Raw genomic sequence first — 20,213 nt, forward strand, 5'->3', positions numbered from 1 at the left:
ACACCATCAACATCAACCATGAATGAATGAATGAATGACAATGAACGGGAATGAAAACAGAAAACAGAGAATAAAAAATTGGTTATATGGAGAAGAGAATATGCTGGTTGTTGTTTTTTTTTCTTCTCTAGTTTTCTCTCTATGGATCCAAACAGTAATAGTATCAGTGAAATGTCCTGGAACACACACATCCAAACATCCACACACACACATTGATCAACTATTTCTACTGATTTAACTATACGATATAGTTGTCAAGTGACTAGCAAAGGAAAAAAAACTAAATAAATATTACTCTATTACGAGTGTGTGTGTGTGTGTGAATGATCCAAAAAAGAATCAAAATATAACGAAAAAAAGAGAGAATCGAATTGAATGAAAACAAAACAAAACAAAAAATAAAAAATAAAATAAACGATGATGATGATGGTTGTATGAAAAAAAAATATATTAAAAAGGAAGGAAATGGGAAAAAAAAGATGTCCAGGAAAGAAAAAAAAACAAAAACGACAACAAAGACACACACACACACAAGGAGAAAGAATTAAGTGACAATATATAACGAATAACGATCCATGAAACATGACTCAAGTTTCGTTTTTTTTTTTTTTGCTTTCGCTTTGTTTGCATGTGTTTGTATCATTTTTTTGTTGCCTGTCTAAATGAATTTCGGTACTAGAAAGTTTGTCATTCTCTATTCGTACTTTTTGTTTAATTTTGTTGAAAAAAATTCTGTGTTTACCATGTGTGTGTGGTGTACACGTTTTTTTTCTCTGTTCGTTGTTGTTGTTGTTATCAAGATACTTTAATCTTATTGTGTGTGTGTTGACGTTTGTCATCAAATGAAAATGATCAAAGAATAAAAGTGAATAATATATATCCGTCCGTCCGACATAGTCTGTTTATCAAAATGACAACAACAATATCGTAGACCAGAACATCAATGTTGTTGAACAAACAAATGTTATGATCAGGATGATGATAATGACAATCAACTAGAATTTTGAAAAATCAAGTGCTTTTTTTCAACAACAACAACAACAAAAAATTACTTGAATAATTTTCATTTTTATTTTGACATCCAGAAAGAAGAACATTATGTTCATAATGATTACCGCCTACTTGGTGGTAATAGAATCTTTGATTCTTCTTCTTCTTAAATCTTAATTATTTCATGTTAATTATTTGATTTTTAATAGATTAGAATTGTATGCAAAAAGTTTTATATTACAAAAACGCACTGTTATTAAAATCATTTGACTTTTTTGATTCTGATTCAGATCTACTGTAAAGCTGTGAAATGTTACAAATTCATAAACAAATAGATACCAAACACACACAGAAAATATTCCAGATGCATGACCTTTGACTGTTGATGTTTTTCTTGTTTCTGAAATTAAATTGTTGTACGGATGTAAATAACCGCATCGCCCTTTTTTTTTGTTTCTACACTTTATTTTCAACCATCGGATGTGTGAATATCATCATCATCATCATCATAATCATTAGATTCAGATCAAAAACCAAAAAACTTTGTTTTCTGGCAAACAAACTGACAACCGACATAGAAGTGGTCTAATCAAATCAAGGCAAATATCAATAATAAATTGGACTGTTTTTTTGGACTTTGAGATTTTCTTTTTCTTTTTCTCAAAACAAATTATCACCAAAAGAAAAAAAAACAGCAGCCACAGTCGGTTACCAGAAAAAAAGGGTTATTTTCTAAGCAATGGTTGTTGAGGATGATAATATAAACAAAATTCTTTTAACATTAAACAAAATTGTTATGGTTTATTATTCAATTCAATCATGATTGTTTCATAAACATGTTTTTTTTCATTTTCGATTTTGTTTCGTTTCATTTCATAGATAGCATCATTGTAGATAGTGTTTTTTTTTGCTGGGTGGGTGTCTGGGTGTTTTTAGCTTCCGAAATACAATCAAAAATAAATTGTCTGAATATTCTTTCGAAAACATTTATTTTTCTTCACTAGCATATGTGTGATATTCATACTTTCATGGTAAATTATATGATAAATCTATGCATAAATTTTCTATTTATAATGAAACTTTGTACAAAAAACAAATCAAAAATAAAGTTATTTAGCACCATGAAAAAATGATGATGATGATAATCTTGCAGAATTTTAAAAAAATCATTGACAGAAATATAATTGTCATTACGCAAATGTGTGTAACACACGCATCAAACAACATTATTCTATGTATTTGTAATGTTAGTCGTTGTTGTTGTTTGTTGTTACGCTTGGCTCGGGTCAATTGAGCGTTCATTATACAATTTAAATGATGCGCGAATCTATCACCATTGTATCATTTTCTATTTGCACACGATGCCTATTCAAATATTTTTTCTGTTTTGTTTGTTTTATATAATATTGCACGCGTTCTTTATGTTTTCGTTTTGTATGGCAAAACAATTCTTCCATTCACATATGAATTAGCTTGTTCTTGTTGTTTTTCATTCACTTCAATTTCAATTTATGATGCTATTAAATGATCATCATCATTATAAAATTATAATGATAATGATGATCATTGAACATTATTTCTGGACAATGGACAACATACACTAGCTAGTTTCTCTCTTGGCAAACAACTCTCTTGAATTTAGGATTCTAAATCTGATTTTGTATGAAAAAATTCTTTCAATTCTTTCAATGGCCAAAAAATCATTTAGATAAAGTAGAAAAAAATACAGTGTTTGTTTTCCTATGTAAAACATATGAAGAAAAAGAAAAGAAAACATTTTTTTTTTACAAATTCAATGAAAATTTTAAATGCATACTTCACAAGTACACACATACAAAATTTTATTCACATATTGAATTCAATGTTTTTTTTCCGGGTAATTATTAGGTCTGGAATGTCAGTTTGCTCTCAGTTCATGTGTTTGGTAGAACATAAACAAAAACTGAAAAAAAAAATTTCAACTACAATTTTCAGATTCTTGAAAAATTCTGGAAAAATTCTCTCTCTCTCTCTCTCTCTCTCTCTCTCTCTCTCTCTCTCTCTCTCTCTCTTGTACAATAATGTAACATGAATCAAGACACTATTTAGATACAATTTCTCATTCGTTTTGCAACCAAACAACAAAATTCTATGAAAAAATTCATAGAATTTTTCTTTTCACCACACAACAGCAACATACACTGGATCTGTTAATAGTCTTTTCTTTCTTTTTTTTTTGGGTAAAGCTTTCTATCATCATTTTCATCATCATCATCATCATCATCGTTCATGATTCTATGAAATGTAAAGAGAGAAGAAAATTCATCAACATGAAAACACCAACACCAGAAAGGAAAAAAATTTCAATCAGAATGTAACTAAACATTTGTAATGATGATGATGATGATGGAAAGAGGTGTTTAGTAGAAATGAGGATAAAGAAGAAAAAAAAATTTCGAAACCTAGGAATAATAATAATAACAAAAAAAAGAAAAAAGAAAAAAGATGAATTGGCATGAAGGAATTTGGTTCACACATTATTCATTGTCAATAATAATGTTTTGTGTTGTGTAATGGTAAATGTTTGCCATTTTTTTTCTATCTCTCTCTCTACTTCCTCGTTTTTTTCTCTTGACTGGCTGTTGTCGATGTTTGAACTATCCATATGGAATGATGTTGTTGTTGTTGTTCATTTCTGGATCACTTCATGTGTGTACATTCTTTTTTTTTCTTCTATCAATTCCAGAATATTTTTCATTTCTTTTTTTTATTGTTGTTATGGCATTAATAAAGTTTCATGAAGGAAAAAACGAAGACCTTCGATATTCTTTCATTCTATACATTTTTTTCTTTTCATCATCATTCAAAAAAAAAAAACAGTTTACCAGGTTCATATCATATATCTCGTTACACTATTTTAGTTTTATTTTAACATCCTAACATATTTTTGATGGTGGTGGGAGCGAAAACCATAGTTCTGGTTCATCTTTATTATGTTTCACGAAAATAAAACGATAGAGACAGTGAAAAGATGAATTACTTTTTTTTTATGTCGAAAAGGTATTTTTATTCTCTTTATGTTTTTATTGATCGTTTGATCGGTCACAGTGATTCATTCATTCATTTTGTTTTCGTTGGTTGCATCATTGTTTGAGGGTTGAAAAAAAAATGATAAATTCTACCGCATTCTCTGTTTTAGCCATTTTTTTGAATGAATCGCAGATTCTTTTTCCTATCCTTGTTCCATGATTTTTGATCTTATATTTAACAACCAAACAAACAAAAAGAAAGAAAACGCCGCATCCATCCAGGATGTGTGAAAAACCCAAATGTCATCATCATCATCATCCTCATCAAGATTCTTTATTCATTCTGTGTGACAATAGGAAAAAATCAACAGAAAATTCGTCATCATTGAATTCTTGTTTGAAAGATTTTCTGTTGTTGTTGTTTTCATTGCTTGCTTTTCGGATTCTTTTTTTTTTTGCCTCTTGTCATTCGGTGTGTGTGTGGCTTTGTCACAATCATTCTGAGTTCTTATCATTCGGGTAGCAGACATCATCCATATAGATGGATTCATTCAGTTTTTTTTCTACTTCGTTGAAATGAAAATGTTTTTCTTTCTTTTGGTTATCGTTGAATTTTTAGCTCGAATCAAAATAAAAATAAAAATCTCTTCTCTGTTATTGGAATCTTTTCTTTTTACTTATTCTTTCGAAAAGAAAGAAAAAAGAGTATGCACATGTCAGACATTTGAGACAGCAAACGACATAAACACTTGCAAACATCTTTTTTTTTTTGTTGAATGATTACGAATGAATGATTTAGACAAAAAACTAAAACTAAAAATAAAGAATTGAATTGAATTGAATTGAATTTTGTTTTGTTTTGTTTTGTTGAAAATGAAGAAGAAAAGCAAGCAAAAATAAAATAAAATAACCGGCTTTTCTTCTGGCATTTTTTTTATTTTGTTTTGTTCAACTGTCCGGCAAATACCGCGACATTCAAACACAAAAGAAGAATTATTTTTCAATTAAAACTTGTTTTTCCTTTATTACTGTGAACTATGATCTCTAATTTTTTTCTAATTTTATTATTTTTTTAGGTTTGGTTCCAGAATCGCCGTAGTAAAGAACGACGTATGAAACAAGTCAATTCATTCAGTGCTCGTCGTCATTTTTTTCGCAATAATCGTCGTGCAATGCGTCCATTAAGGCCTGGTATGACACCGGATGGTCTTGAAGATAGTCCAGAAATGGCCAATCATAATAATGGTTTTGGTTATTTTTCCGGTAAGTTTTTCAATTTCTTTTCCTGGGAAATTTCTTTACAATAGCAAAGAAATCAAGATAACAATAGATAACAATATTATTTTCTTGATTAAAAATTTGACTATCACATTTCCACACCGAAGTTTTTCGAACAATGATGAGTTTTATTTTTCTTCTTTGGTTTTTTTCTGTTCAATCAAATCATTTTGCTTCCTGAATTTTTTGTTCCTTTGCATAATTGAGTGGACTGGCTACCTGTATTATGCGAGAAAAATAACAAATCATCAATCCTGATTATTATTATTGTTATTATTTTTCTATATTTGACCAAAATGATTATCCATAACCAGACCATTCAATGAAACAAAAAGAAAATGATAGATGATATTGATGAAAATGGTAGAATGGCAACAACAACAACAAAAGTATCTAATGTTATCGTTTTTTTTTCTTTGGTAAAATAATGATGATCATCATCATGATCATGATCAACCAGAACGATCAATGATGCTCGATTGTTTTGCATGATAATGATGATGATGATTATTGTCCAATGATTGTATTATCTATTACAATCATACATACACAATGGCTCATTCATGGCTATATATTCATGAGTGAAAATAAAACAAAGATGCAAATAAATTAATCACGCATTCAATCGATTTCCCTGATTACCATCATCATCATAATCACGTTGATACTGCCGTTATTTTAATGATTGATGCTTTTGTATTTTGAATAAAAATATCATGTCTATCTATCTATTTATAAATATTCAAATATATCTAACATAATTAACTGTAAAGGATTGTGTATTTTCAATCAAAAAAAAAACAAAAAAAAAAACACCGGTAGTTTTTCTTAGTTTTTTCCCTATTCATTGATTTATTCATCCATTTTCTTTAGCTCATTTAATACAAATCGATAATGATTACAATTAGATTTGATTTGGCTTGATGGAAATGTTGTTAGATTGAAAGATTATAACAAAACACGTGTAAAATACACGTATAAAACAAAAAGAACAATAAAAAGGAAAAATGCTGAAATTAAATTCTTGAACAGGATGACCTCCGACTGATTCATTTGTTGTCGATTCATTTCGTTTATTTTTCACTGCTTTCTTTTCATTATTCCCATTTGATTATTATTTATTAGTTTTTCTATATAAATAACGTCCTGTCTATACCGATTCTCAAATCTTTTAGTGATCAATTTAATTTTTGACTATTTCATCACACACACAGGTAAATGTAGTGTGTGTTTGTATTTTGGATCACATTGAATCAATGAGAACAAACGAAATGCATGGCTTATTTCTCACCAATCATCATCATATGGCCATCATCATTCATTGTTTTTTTCAAACAAAAAACTAATGAAAATATTATTATTATCCATATAGAGATCTATATAGAGTTTTATGAATCGCAACAACAAGAAAAAAAAACTTATTTTTTTCCATCATATTTCAACGATTAAAAACGATTTCAATATGATGATGATGATCGGTCATTTGTCATGTGAACATGTCAACACTATGGCCAATTTGTGGTGATCAACAACAACAACAACAGTGATGATGATGTCGTGTCGTGTTCGCTTGTCCTGTCTTGTCATGTCATATTTTTTTTTGTAGTTCATTTTATCTATCCGATCTATCTTCTGTGTTATCTGTGTATGTGTGTGTGTGTTATTCTTTTCTATGATCTTTAATATCTTTCTCTCTATATATAGTGTAGATCAAATGATCAACATAAATGATGGAAAAATCTTTGTCCATGATTTTTTTTTGTTTTCAAAATTTCATTCGATGATTTCGATGATGATGATGATGATTGAGCATTCTACACGCATTTTGACATATGAACAACACTGTACTATTGAATATCCTATTGAGATTTGTAACCAACGAAGATAGAGAGAGAAAAAAACCGCAAAATAGGTAGCTTAGGACCCTAAGTAATAATAATAATATTGAGTAGGATGAAGGAACAAATAACATTTCTCTTGACGATTTGTAATAATTAAAAAAAAAATTTCTGCCCTTAATATCCACCAAACACACACACACGAATCGAAAAGAATCGTAGAAAATCACATATATGAATCTGACATTTTTACATATAGAGAAAGAGGATGAAAAGATATTTGCTCTATATACATAACGATATATTAGCCATGATGAATAACACAACAAATGAATGTTTCTTTTGGTTTTTTTTCTCTCCTAAAAACAGAATGAAATAGAATAGAGCAAGAGAGAGAGAGAGAGAGAGAGAGAGAGAGAGAGAGAGAGAGAGAGAGAGAGAGAGAGAGAGAGAGAGAGAGAGAGAAACAAAATCGTGATTGGTATGCGGACAATGTAATATCTCGTCTGCCGTGGCCTTACATTTGAATTGTGATGATGACCATGATGATGATGATGATGATGATGTCGAATGATGAATTATTATTCGACAACGAGAAAAAAAAATGAAATAATATAAAACTAATGTTGATGATACATGTGATGACCACCAAGTGATCATCATTGGTAAGATTTTTTTTTATAAGCAAAAAGAGGGGGTGGTGCGAGAAAAATATGGGAAAAAATATCGATGATGATTTTGAATTGAATTTGAATTTGAATTTAATAAACAAAAACCCCTATTCCATAAAATTATAGGGGGGGAAAAAATAAACAAAAATAAAAATAACAAAATTCAAAGATTACTATAAATGAAGAAAACAAATTTCAAAAAATGATCAAAATTATTAGAGTTACAAAAATATGTACAATCATCGGAATTTATCAAATTATAAAAATTAAATCTCTCATATGCAAAACGATTACAATTGTTAATTAGGTGCAGTGATGATTGAACTTGACAAGAACAAAAATTGCAAACGGAAGAATTTGAAATACGGAAACGCGAAAGATATTGATTAAATTTTCCATGATTCGTTAAAAATTGAGTAATGATAAAACCTGGTATCAAACAAGAATCCAATCGATGTTGAATAGTAGGAAAAAATTTCTTAGTATACGAGCCATTGATAGAAGATTGCCAAGCGAGATTCCAATCGTACAATAATTGTGTATTAAATCCATAATAGGCAGACGATAAAGAAATACTGTTATAAACGATAGAGTCCAAAAAAGCTGCCAATTTTGCAAAGTAGTCAGCAAGATCATTGCCAAAATTTCCATTATGAGACTTAGTCCAATTAAGGCAGATATGTTGACCATGAATTCTCGAAAAGATATTCTGAACTAACTTGTTCGTAGAATAAATGTTTCGGATACTCATAAGAGCCGATTTCGAATCACAAAATATTCTTGTATTAGATGCATTGTTTTCAACAATCCAAGAGATAGCTTGGAGTATAGCAAATAACTCGGATTGAAAGACAGAGCAATCATTAGCCAAACGAAATTTTTTGACCAGAAGTGGCGAAAAATCATTAGCACCAGAGAAGACAACAAAAGAAGCACCAACTTGTCCATCAATCTTGGAGCCATCTGTAAAAATAACATAATCATGGGCAAAGTCACAAACATCATCAAAATCATTACAAGCAATAGAAATATTGATTTTAGCTGGATGGATAGTATCAGCAAAGTCCAAAGGAAGTTGATAATCAGAAAATGAATTATTATGCTTGATTGAGAAAATATTCGAATAGAATCGTAGTTTTAAATCAATTGGAGGACATTTGGCAATAACCAAAGAAGCTTCCAAAGACACAGTTCGAAAAGCACGAATCATACCAATAATAAAAGCACGTTGAATGCTCAAAAGTTTCTGTCTTTTGGTAGAGAAATTCAAAACATCACACCAAATCGGGCAAGCATATAAAATCATTGGCTCAATGGCCTGTAAGTATATAGTACGAAGAACATCAAAAGAAAGACCCCAATTAGAACTATATTTACGTCTTATTATGTTGTTAATTTTCAATGATTTTGATTTAATATAATCAAGATGTGCGTTCCACGTAAGCTTAGAATCAACAATCAGACCAAGAATTTTGATGTTCGGCACAATATCAATTTTACGACCATTTAAAACAATGTCAGGTAGAGTGAATTTCCGACGCTTTGTCACAAGCATTCCAGTAGTTTTAGATGGATTGAAAGATAGACCATTTTTAAGACCCCAACAAGAAATAATTTTCAAGGTTTCATTGGTAACTCTTGCACAAACAGAAATATCGGCATGCTCACAAAACAACAGGCAATCATCAGCATAAGCTTGAATAGAACAAAGTGGTGGTAGTGGTAATTTTAGTAAACCATCTAACAGAACATTCCATAATAATGGTGAAATTTTCCCACCTTGTGGACAACCACCTGAAGCACATTTAGTTGCGGAAGCATTAAAAAGTGGTAATTCAACACAACGATTAGTAAAATAATCCAAAATTACATTATAAATGTTTGGTGGTATTTCAAAACGCCTTAAATGTTTTAAAATGATGTCATGACGAGCAGAATCGAATGCACCACTTATATCAAGAGACACAACGAAAGCGAAGCTCTTCCGTAAAAAGACCATTTTGATTTTCTCCACTAAAGAAGCCAAGGCTGATTCGGTAGATTTTTGTGGAAGAAAGGCAAACTGATTTACAGCCAACTTACGATTTGTAAGTAGGTAATGTAGTAAACGTCGAGCAATAATACCTTCAAATATTTTTCCTAGGACGGGTAATAACGATATTGGTCGATAAGAACGGTATGTTTGGTTATTGTTCTTCGGAATCAATTTAACCAGCGACTTTTTCCAACATTTGGGAAAGACACCAAAAGTTAAACATTTATTGAACAAAGATACGAAAAATCGAGGAAAAATGGAATGGATATTTTTGATAATATTGGCTGAAATAGCATCATAACCTGGACTTTTATTGTCATTTTCCATACTAATGGCAAAATCAGTCTCTTTTGTAGTAATCATCAAATCATTTGGAGTTGAACAAGTGGAACGGTACCATGAATGTATTTGATTAACTGTAGCATTATCAAAATCCGGATAAAATTTATCTAATAAATAAATAGCAGTATCAGAAGGAGAAGACGTCCAAGTATCATCATCTTGTTTGACCGATTTTAGAATTTGATTTGTCATGGAAGGATTCTTCCAAAAGCAAAAAGCTTTTTTCCAAATTGAAGTTCTGTCGAGAGAGGCAAAAAAGGCATTACATTTTTTGATATTAAAAGAGCACAAGGAATTCTTAAAATTTTCAACACTATCTAAATAATGTTTTCGCCATAAGGTTCTATTAGTGGAATTCCTTTGCCTCTGATATCTTCTTCTAAGATTTTTCATAAGCAAAAGTTTCATGGTTAAATCATTTGGTAACTTTTTAGCTTCAAAATGAGGATTTAATAGCGGAAGATTTTGATCACATAGATGTTGAATAGAAGACATAAGATCATCGGTAAAATTTTCAATCTCATGACGTGTTGAAAGACAATTAACAGCAACATTAAAGTTGTGTAAAACCGACCTACCAATGTGATGGAAGTCAGTCCAATCTATGTTTTTAGTACGATATTTCCTGGTTAAAGATCTTGGGATTGTAGGAAAAGAAGAACCATAGCAGAAAGATATTAGATTATGATCAGAACCAGACACCAAATCTTCAGTTTTCCAATCAGAAATTAAATTCGAGGCATTACCATTTATAACTATCAAATCAATGGCACTCTGATATCTACCATTATCAAAAGTCATGGAGCCGTCATTTAACACCATCAAATTATTGCTACAAATCCAATCCATAACCAAAGAACCACGTTGATCAATTATATCACCACCCCAAATCGAGTGACGAGAATTAAAATCACCAGAGATGATGATAGGATAAGAAGAAAAGGTTGTCAATATGTTTCCTAAATGTGCAAGATTCTGTTCAAGACAAACAATACCATCATTTCTTGAGAAATAAATAGAACAGAGCACAAACGGCCTAGAACAATTGACAAGAGCACATGAACAAGTGGAGGTAGTAAATTGAACAAAATTAAAAAGATCGAGACTTGAAATAATGGCACATTTCGGATTAGACGCATGAACCATTTTGAATTTTGTAAAACCATTAATCGTATTCGTTTTATGAGGTTCTTGAACGCAGAAAAGAAAAGAATTTAAGTGTTCGGAATTAGTAATGAATGCAGATGTTGACTTTAGACTATGCTGTAAATTTTGATTCAATATCTTGATATTATGATTAGTACCCATAGTCATAATAATTATAAGTTTTTTCCAAAGCAGATTTATAAAGCGGGCATTCCTTACTGAAGACCGAATGATCAATGTTCACTAATTCCGCATTCTCTCTACGATTTTGATTAGTCCAGATACAATTAACACATCGAGTAGTTGTAATTTGAACAGAACAGTCTTTTGATGAATGACCATCGTTACATTTAGAGCAAACTGGATTATTGTTACAAAATTTTGCAATATGACCAAAACGAAGACATTTGAAACAATGACGAACATTAACATGGTTTTTGACTAAACAGCATTTATAGCCAATAAATAAATTACCCAGATTAGTACAAATTTGCCAGATCTGAGGCGAAGCCTCAAGAATAACGAACTTAGAACCGACACGGTCGAGTTTGGAGAAGGTAACTTTTAAAAATTGACCCTCAAGCTTCAAGCAGTCTTTAACAGCTTCATTTTGTGACTCAATTGCTCTAACAATACAATCATCCTCCAGGTCACGTTCAACACCAAGAATCTGCAAACACGGGTTTCGTTTCGTTGGAACGGTAGCTTTAATACCGCATTTAGATTTATTAATCTCTTCTTCCAGAATTTTGCAATGAGATTTTGATTCACATTTTAACAATACCTTTTTATTCTTTATTGGAAATTGTTTAAGAATTTTCAAGCCACGGTCAGATATTTTCTTACTAGTAATTGCACCTTTCAAACGACTCATCGTTTGATTAGAATCAGTGATTGAATTATCATTATCATCTGGCCCCACTATACAAACAAATTCCGTCTTTTTCTGAACAATATTATGATTACCACTTTGATTATTAACAACAACTTGTGCATAAGATGATTTGCTAGATGATTTTGAGGCAGCATCAATTTCAGTTTTAGCCGAAGCCAATAGACTTTGAATGAAAACAGAACAGCTTTGCAAATCCAAACGATACGGATCCAAACCTTTATCATCACTTCTTGAAACGCTATCAAGCCATTTCACCCATTTATCAGCAAGAATAATATTTTTGGAAAAATTCGAAATATCACCTGGTGTTGTCATGTTTAAGGCTATTTCAACTTTAACCATAACGAAATAAATAAATAACCACGACAAATAATACCTGCTGATTTTTTTTCATTCATTTTTCATTTGGCTTCCATTTTTTTCAAATTTTAAAATTTCTTGTTCTTTTTTTTTGTTATCCATCAAACTAAGCATCAGTAGATTGCAAAAAAGCAAAAATTTTCCTACAAATCTTCATATACAGAATAGGCCACGACCATCAACCAATTGTGTTGGCTCATTTGTTTTTTCGCTATTAAAATGAGCGATTTTTTATGCAAAAAAATGAACATCTCTAAATGATCTCTGTTGATGATGATGATGATCAAGATGGATTTAATTCTCAAAAGGCAGGCCAACTATTACTAGACCTATCATATATTTTGCCTAGATCATTTGGCGCACCTTAATTTGTCTTTTATACTTTAACCATTGTTTTGTTTTTTTAATTGAAAATGAAATCATATCCTCTACAAACAACAACAACAATAAGCTCTATTAAAATGGTCAATATATGAATATGATTTTGTTGTTTACCAAGAAAAAAGCCAAAACATTCTTTTTCTTTTTTTTTGTTTGCTTGTTTGACCAGCAATAATTTTATTCATTAAAATTGCGGAATCAATTTCGGAAAGATTTCCAAGAAACAAAAAAGTAGTTAAATTTGAGCAACATTATGTACATTTTTTTCCCGGATAATGATGATGGTGAATAATTTATCGTTGAAAAAAAAATAAACTTTATTTTATTCATTTTGAATGAATTTACTGGTTATAAACGGATTGATAATTTTCGGTAAACGTTGTTTGGATGGAAATTCATTTGAATGATGCCAGATGATTATAAATAAAATGAAATTTCAAAAAAAAAATTTTGCTCAAGATGATCGAATTATTTAGGGAAAAATTTAACTCGAACAAAAACCATTCGTAGGAAAAAAAAGAATGATTTCATATTTCTTTACGCCCAAAAATTGATGATTTATCGGATTTCTTTCTATATTTTGCTTTGCAATTCGTTACATCTTAGTTTGTTCGGTTGATCGGTCGGTCGGTCAGTCAATTTTTCTTTATTTATTTATTTTCCACTGTTTACTGTTCGGTTCGACCTGATTTTTATTGGCAAAGTCAATTTCTTAATTTCTTTTTTTTCAATCATTTCGATTTGCTGGATGGTTGGTTAGCCAAGGAAATGTGTACGAAATCCAACGACGAAATCAGAGTGGAGGCAACAAAAATATTTAGTTTTTTTTAGTTTCAAGAAGAAAAAGATTGTTAATAATGGTAGAGATAATAATGTCGATAGTATGATGAACAAAAAAACAAAATTCTTCACTTCAAAATCACTGAAAACATTGGCTATACTTTTCTTCACTAGTTTTTTTCCATTGCTATGATCGGCTCCAATGAATGATGAACAAAAACAGCAAAAAAAAGGCAAGCAACAGCAGAAGCTTTGAAATTTTTCATATACATATAGTTTCGATCGATCAGTTACACACTGCCAAAAGATCATTAATTATCATTCGTGGGTATACAGTATATATGTAATATTCATTGAAAACCAGAAAACAAAAATCAGATCGAAAAAAAAGATTGAAGATGATCATGATGATGATCCGGCCAATCTTTTCATCCATCCATTCCTTTTTCAACAGTGTTTGAAAAAGGCTAGGCATCCCCATTTCATTTTTTCCCGATTCAACTTTTATCGGGTTTGGCAATATAGATTTATTTTTTGTTTTATTTTAATTTTTCATCAAAAATTAAAAATCAAATCAATCAATTAATAAATCTGTAACATTGTACAGAAGTAGTTTTGGTAAACATTGTAAAATTCTAACAAAAAAATTACTCTATATAAAATAATCATTGTAAATAGTTTAAAATAAAGATGATGATGATGATTTTAAATAACAGCAACAGCAGCACCCAAAATAACAACTTTGTTTTGTTCTTATTTCAATCTTCTTTACTTCATGATCCTTCTTCATCATCATCATCATCATGATGAACATCGCTTGTAAACGAATAAATGAATGAGAATTCAAACAAGAACAAGAATCAAAGCTGTCAGATCATGATGGTGATGATGATGAAAAGCCTCTTATATATAGAGCTGATTTTCTTTTTCTTGTTCTCGTTTTTTCTGTTGTTGTTGTTGCATTTATTCAAATGTGTTTACAACAACATTGTTTATGATATTATTTTTCATTTATTTTTATTTTTTTGTAAATCGATTTTGATTGGCTAACAATCAATGATTGTGGTCGGAGTTTTTTTTATTTTTGTTGATCCATTTATCATAATGATAAAATCGAATATCGAATAAGATTATGTTTAGTTTTTCAGTTGGTTGTTGTTGTTTTCTATTCTGAATCATTTGATTGCGTGTGAATTTATGATCCAAATATAATTTTGTTGTTTCCATATAATTCCGGTGTATATGTGTGTGTGTGTTTGAAGAGTTTTTTTTCGATATTTGACAGGGTGAAAAACAAGAAATAGAGAGAGACAATTATTATTGGAAATCAATTTTTTCCCTTTTTTTTGTTCTACTGTTGTCAGTTTCGATTTCAAATAATTCTTCAAAATTTAATTTTTTTTCCGATCACCTTGTCAGTGGAAAATCACGGTAGTCAAATTTGTTGTCAATAATGTTTTTGAAATTGAGAATTATCAAAAGCAAAACATTCAATCCAGCCGACAATCATTTTTGTTGTTGTTATTGTTTCATAGCCGCATCATTTTTTTTTGTTTTTAAGCATCACGCAATTTTATTTTCTTGGTTATTTTCACATTTTTAAATTATCAGAAGCTATATATATCAGTTTTATATTTGTGATCGATTCAATATTCTGATATCGTTGTTGTTGTTGCCTATTTTGGTTTTGAGAGAAAAAAAATCAAGTCACGCTTTTTTTTCTTATCGTTGTTCTTGTTGTTGCCTGGTCATAACCTTTGACCAGGCACCGAAGGCACATTAACCATCATCATTGAACATTGATTGCGGTTTTTTTTCATGGCAATTTATTTTTTTCCATGTTGAATATAATTCATTTTTTTTCTACCACAAAAATACCTTTCAAGTGCGACACATACAATCGATGATCACACACACAAAAATCGATGATGTATTGAATCAAGAAAAAATCTATTTGACCAAATCAAAGTAGCAAGTAAAAATAATAAAATTGGCCAAAAAAAATTCTGAAAAAACTTTAATATCGAAATTTGAACTAAAAGTTACTCTTATTCTGATGAAGGAGTGCCTCATCATCATCATCATCATCATCATCATTCAAATATCCATTTGCCATTGCCTATCGAAATATTCAGCAATTGAAGAAGAAGAAGAAGAAAAAACATTCAAAATTGACTTATTTTTTTCTCTTCATTACTTATATTTTTTGGTTGATTTTGTTCATCGGTTAAATTGAAAACAAAAAAAAAAAAATAACAACAGCAACAACAACAACAGAATTGGCCAGTTTAGTTTTTTATCGTTGTTGTTGTTGTTGTTGTTTGTACCGTCCTATTACCCAAACTTGGAGAATGAAAAAAACACATCCATCAATGTCATCTTGGTTGTGTAGAAAACTTTAGAAACATTTTTTTTTGTTTCTTTTCGTTTTGTTTCTTTTATTTTACTCATTTCATCGACCAGATTTCCTTTTATATTCGGGTTCATCATCATCATCATAACTTTGTTGGTAAAAAAAATGATAAAGCCGCGCGCGCGGTTACATTTTTTTTTCTTGTTGAACATTCAGTTGTTGTTCTAATTTTATTTTGCTCGCGTTTAAGGTAAAAAAAACAAAAAAAAATATTTTTGCACCACATCAACCAAAAGATAGATGAAAATAGATTGGTGTACAAATAATGATAAAACAACCTAGCAAACTAATTTGTTGTTGTTGTTATCGTTGTTGTTGTTGTTGTTGTTGTGACGATGATGACCAAAAAAAGTTAAATCATCTCTGACCAAAAACCGATGTTGATGATGATGATTTAAGGCTTGCTATTAGTTACAGAATCAATTCAGGTTTTCTCCAACCAAAAAAACAAAAATGCTCTCAATTTGACTAATTATTCAATAGTTTGATGTTGAACATTGAATGTAAAAAACAAACTATTTTTTTTTGTTCAAACAAATGATTGATAGATGATCAAACTGACCAATGTTCAGGGTTTTTGGTTTTGTTTTGGTTTGAAGATAAAAATGATGATGATGATGTTGATCAAATGAATTTACAAGTTAGCATCACGAAATATATCGATAGATAAATTGTTTTTTTTTCTTTCAATAAAACTTTTTCCCCCCTATTCACCACAATATTCATATTTTTATTCATTTTTGTTTCTTTTTCTTTTTCTTTCATGTCTTGGGAAAAATGATCGATCATCATCGATTTGAATAGATTCAAGTAATCCAAGTGAATTTCAATTTAATGGACCACCGCCTCCACCACCACCTCCTTCACATACATCATCTGGTTATTTTGATTTTTATAGCGGACCACAAGGTCAAGGTCCACCACCACCACCTCCTGGACCATCTTCAGATGGTGTACCAAATTCAAATAACAATGGTGGTCTACCATTTCCATCCGGACCAAATAGTCATCCGGCATCAGTACCACCACCTACATCTGCACCAAACATGCATGAACCAGGATCAAACATTCATCAACCAGGTAAGATTGAGATTTGATAATTTTTAATTTAAAAGAAAAATCCATTTTCAATTTTGAATATCTTCGTCATTTCTATTTGTTTTTTACATAGGAATAATAAATCTTGGTGCTGATGCTCCATTCATATCTGGAAATAGTTTAGGTCCAGATTCAATGATAGCTGCCGGTGGTCAATCAAGAAATTCAGTATCACCAAGTAGTAGTGTAGGTGGTGGTGATGTTGGTTCATTAAGTCTATCATCAATGACACCAGATACATTTGGTCGACCAAATTCAGCCAATTCTGGTCCACCAACATTTTCAACAATGACTGAAACACCTGTATGGTGAAGAATTTTATTTAAAGAAAAAATCATCATCAACAAACCTATCACTTTCAAATCTTAATAAACTTAATGACAATAATTACTATTTAATGGAAAAAAAATTAACTTTTTTTCTCATTATTCTTTGCTTTTTTCCCTCTTCTTCTTCTTCTTCTTATTGTTGTTTCTTCTTCTAATTGTATTTGTTTTCATCGTTATCATTAAATCATCATCATAACATTTCTTCTCATTAACATAATCCCTATATATATTGATATTATTGAACATCAAATATTGATTGATTGATTGATATAGACAGTAAACACCTACACACACACAAGCATAAATAAATACAAGAATAGTTTGCTTGATTTCTTCATCATCATTATTCTAAGATGCGAAATTTCCTTTCATTCAATCTTTGCCTGTTATTATCATTATTTTCTTAAAGATCATTTTTCCCATTAATCACACGATTTAAACATTTGATAAGACAGCATTCTTTGAATACATACATTATATAACAAACAAACAACATATGATACAAACAGCAGCTCAACATTTATTATCATTATCATCATCATCATCATCATTCACATCATTCAAATGTTCATCAATTCAAGTAGGATAGATTCAATCACAAGCCTCTCTTCTTATTTACTGTTCACCAGATCATCATCATTGATTGACACCTACGTAAAATTATTTATTATTTTTCCACATAATAACTACACAAAATGGCAATGAGAAATTGGAGTGAAATGAAAAAATGAAATAAATTTTATTTAAATATAATTCATTAATTGATCACTTCTTCTTCTTCTTCTTCTGATCGATATATTGGTAATTATTATCAAGCTTATTTTGAAAGCAAACAAACAGTTGAAATTCAGTTCCTAACAACAAGTATTTCATTCAACATTTATAACAATTTGTACGGACATAAAGAAGGAACGCAATGCAAATACAAAAATGAGAAAATGATGTTGGGAAAAAGATACATGTCCATGTCTGTGATAACTAAATTCATGTTTTTTTTCCTTGCAAAATTCATTCATCCATCGATTATTATGATGACTTTAAAGAATTGTTATGAACGAACAGAAAATGATGATAATTCAATCTGAATTATTTTTATCTGTTGAAAATCAATACTTGAAAATACTTGCATGATGTAAATGATGATGGTTCGATTCAGTTATGATTGATATGTAATATACACAAACCAACACACAAACAGAAACAAACAATGACGCATCAATGACGTGCACCAAAAAAGAAAAACAAATGAAAATTTTCTGCAAACCAAAAAAAAAATTCCTATTTAAATTCATGATTTTCTTTCAATCATTCTTTTTCTTGCTATCTATTTCATCATGATGATGATGATATCAATTCGTTATTCATTATTATTATCTGAAAAACATCATAAAATAAAATTATATGAAAAACAAACAAACAATACACCCCACACACACACACACACACACACACAAACACCCATATCCTGAAATTATAATTTTTTTTGGATTTATGAATCAGTTCCCGAATGTTCTTTGTAAATAAACAAAAAAAAAATCATCAAATTACCAATTCTCATTTGTTTCTCTTATCCCGAATGTTTTGTCACTACGAAAATGATGAATAATAAACCAAATTAAACAAAAAAAAATTGACAATAAAATAAAATAAAATAAAATTGGAATGATAATGATGATTATGAAATTTTTAAATTATTGTTGAAATTTTTCAAAATTTTGTTCAATTTTTTTGTTTGTTTGACGATATTCGAATATAATGATAATGATTGAAAGATCGATTGAATTGAATTCCATTTGTTTGTTTGTTTGGTTGTCGAAATTTTGTAATTCGAATTCGGTAGTTCGATTGTACTGCTGAAAAAAAACGATTATTTTTGATGATGATGAGATTTTACCAACAACAACGAAAAAACTTTCTCAGTTTCATTCATTTCGCTCAGTTTTTGTTGTCAACTTAAATAATCGCCATTCAGTAAAGAAAAATTCCAAGTTCTAAAATGAATTGGAATCAACGAGAGAGATGAAAAAAAATTGATGATGATGATAATGATGATTAGCTTTGCTTGCCAAGTTTGATTGGTTTTTCTCTCTACCATTTTTTTGTTTTTGTTTTTTGTTTTTGTTTTTTATTTGGTTGTTTTCAAGAAAAATAATGGTGAACCGTTGGAACCATTTCATAATAAATATCATTATCAGTAAATATTGTGAAATTAAATGCCGGTTAAAAGTTGATTGGATCATTTTCAATTCTTATTTCGCGAAACTATTTGGCGACAATCATCATCATCATAAAAGTGATGATTGTTCATTTCGTTTTTTTTTTCGTCATCAATTTCATTGAAAAACCGATAAAAGATCTGAAAAACAATCTACTATTTTACTACAAACCGTATGTTTGATTCGATTCAATTATCATTTTTTTTTGGGGGGGGGGTTCAATTATTCAATTCCAATATCCATTTATAGTTATTGTTTTTTTGTTTGGATGTTTATCGATGTTATTAATTTAAATTGTTCGTATCCATTTTCGTTTAAATAGTGATTGAATCTTGTTGGAAAAAAAACACGGCAATGAATAAATGAATGAATTTTGGTAGTTCTATGAGAAAATCATTAATGACCGAAAACCTTTCCCGTTAAGTTTTTCGCT

The 20,213-nt window shown here is 29.9% G+C and overlaps 1 protein-coding gene across 1 annotated transcript in view; it reads left to right on the top strand.

Moving 5' to 3' along the window:
- The window catches only part of Lim1 (LIM homeobox 1), a 38,357-nt gene extending 19,130 nt beyond the window's left edge, over positions 1-19,227 (top strand). Inside the window, exons 4-6 of the mRNA XM_075821912.1 lie at positions 5,075-5,261; positions 16,942-17,217; positions 17,309-19,227. Of these exons, the coding sequence (XP_075678027.1) occupies positions 5,075-5,261; positions 16,942-17,217; positions 17,309-17,547 (702 nt within the window). The 3' untranslated portion in view covers positions 17,548-19,227. The remainder of the gene's footprint in view (positions 1-5,074; positions 5,262-16,941; positions 17,218-17,308) is intronic.
- The last annotated feature ends 986 nt before the right edge of the window (positions 19,228-20,213 follow it).

The sequence above is a fragment of the Dermatophagoides pteronyssinus genome, unplaced genomic scaffold (assembly GCF_027571235.1).
Source record: "Dermatophagoides pteronyssinus isolate colony J.1.1.1.1 unplaced genomic scaffold, Derpt_VIB-CSIC_2022.12 sq0013, whole genome shotgun sequence".
In the NCBI taxonomy this organism is placed as follows: domain Eukaryota; kingdom Metazoa; phylum Arthropoda; class Arachnida; order Sarcoptiformes; family Pyroglyphidae; genus Dermatophagoides; species Dermatophagoides pteronyssinus.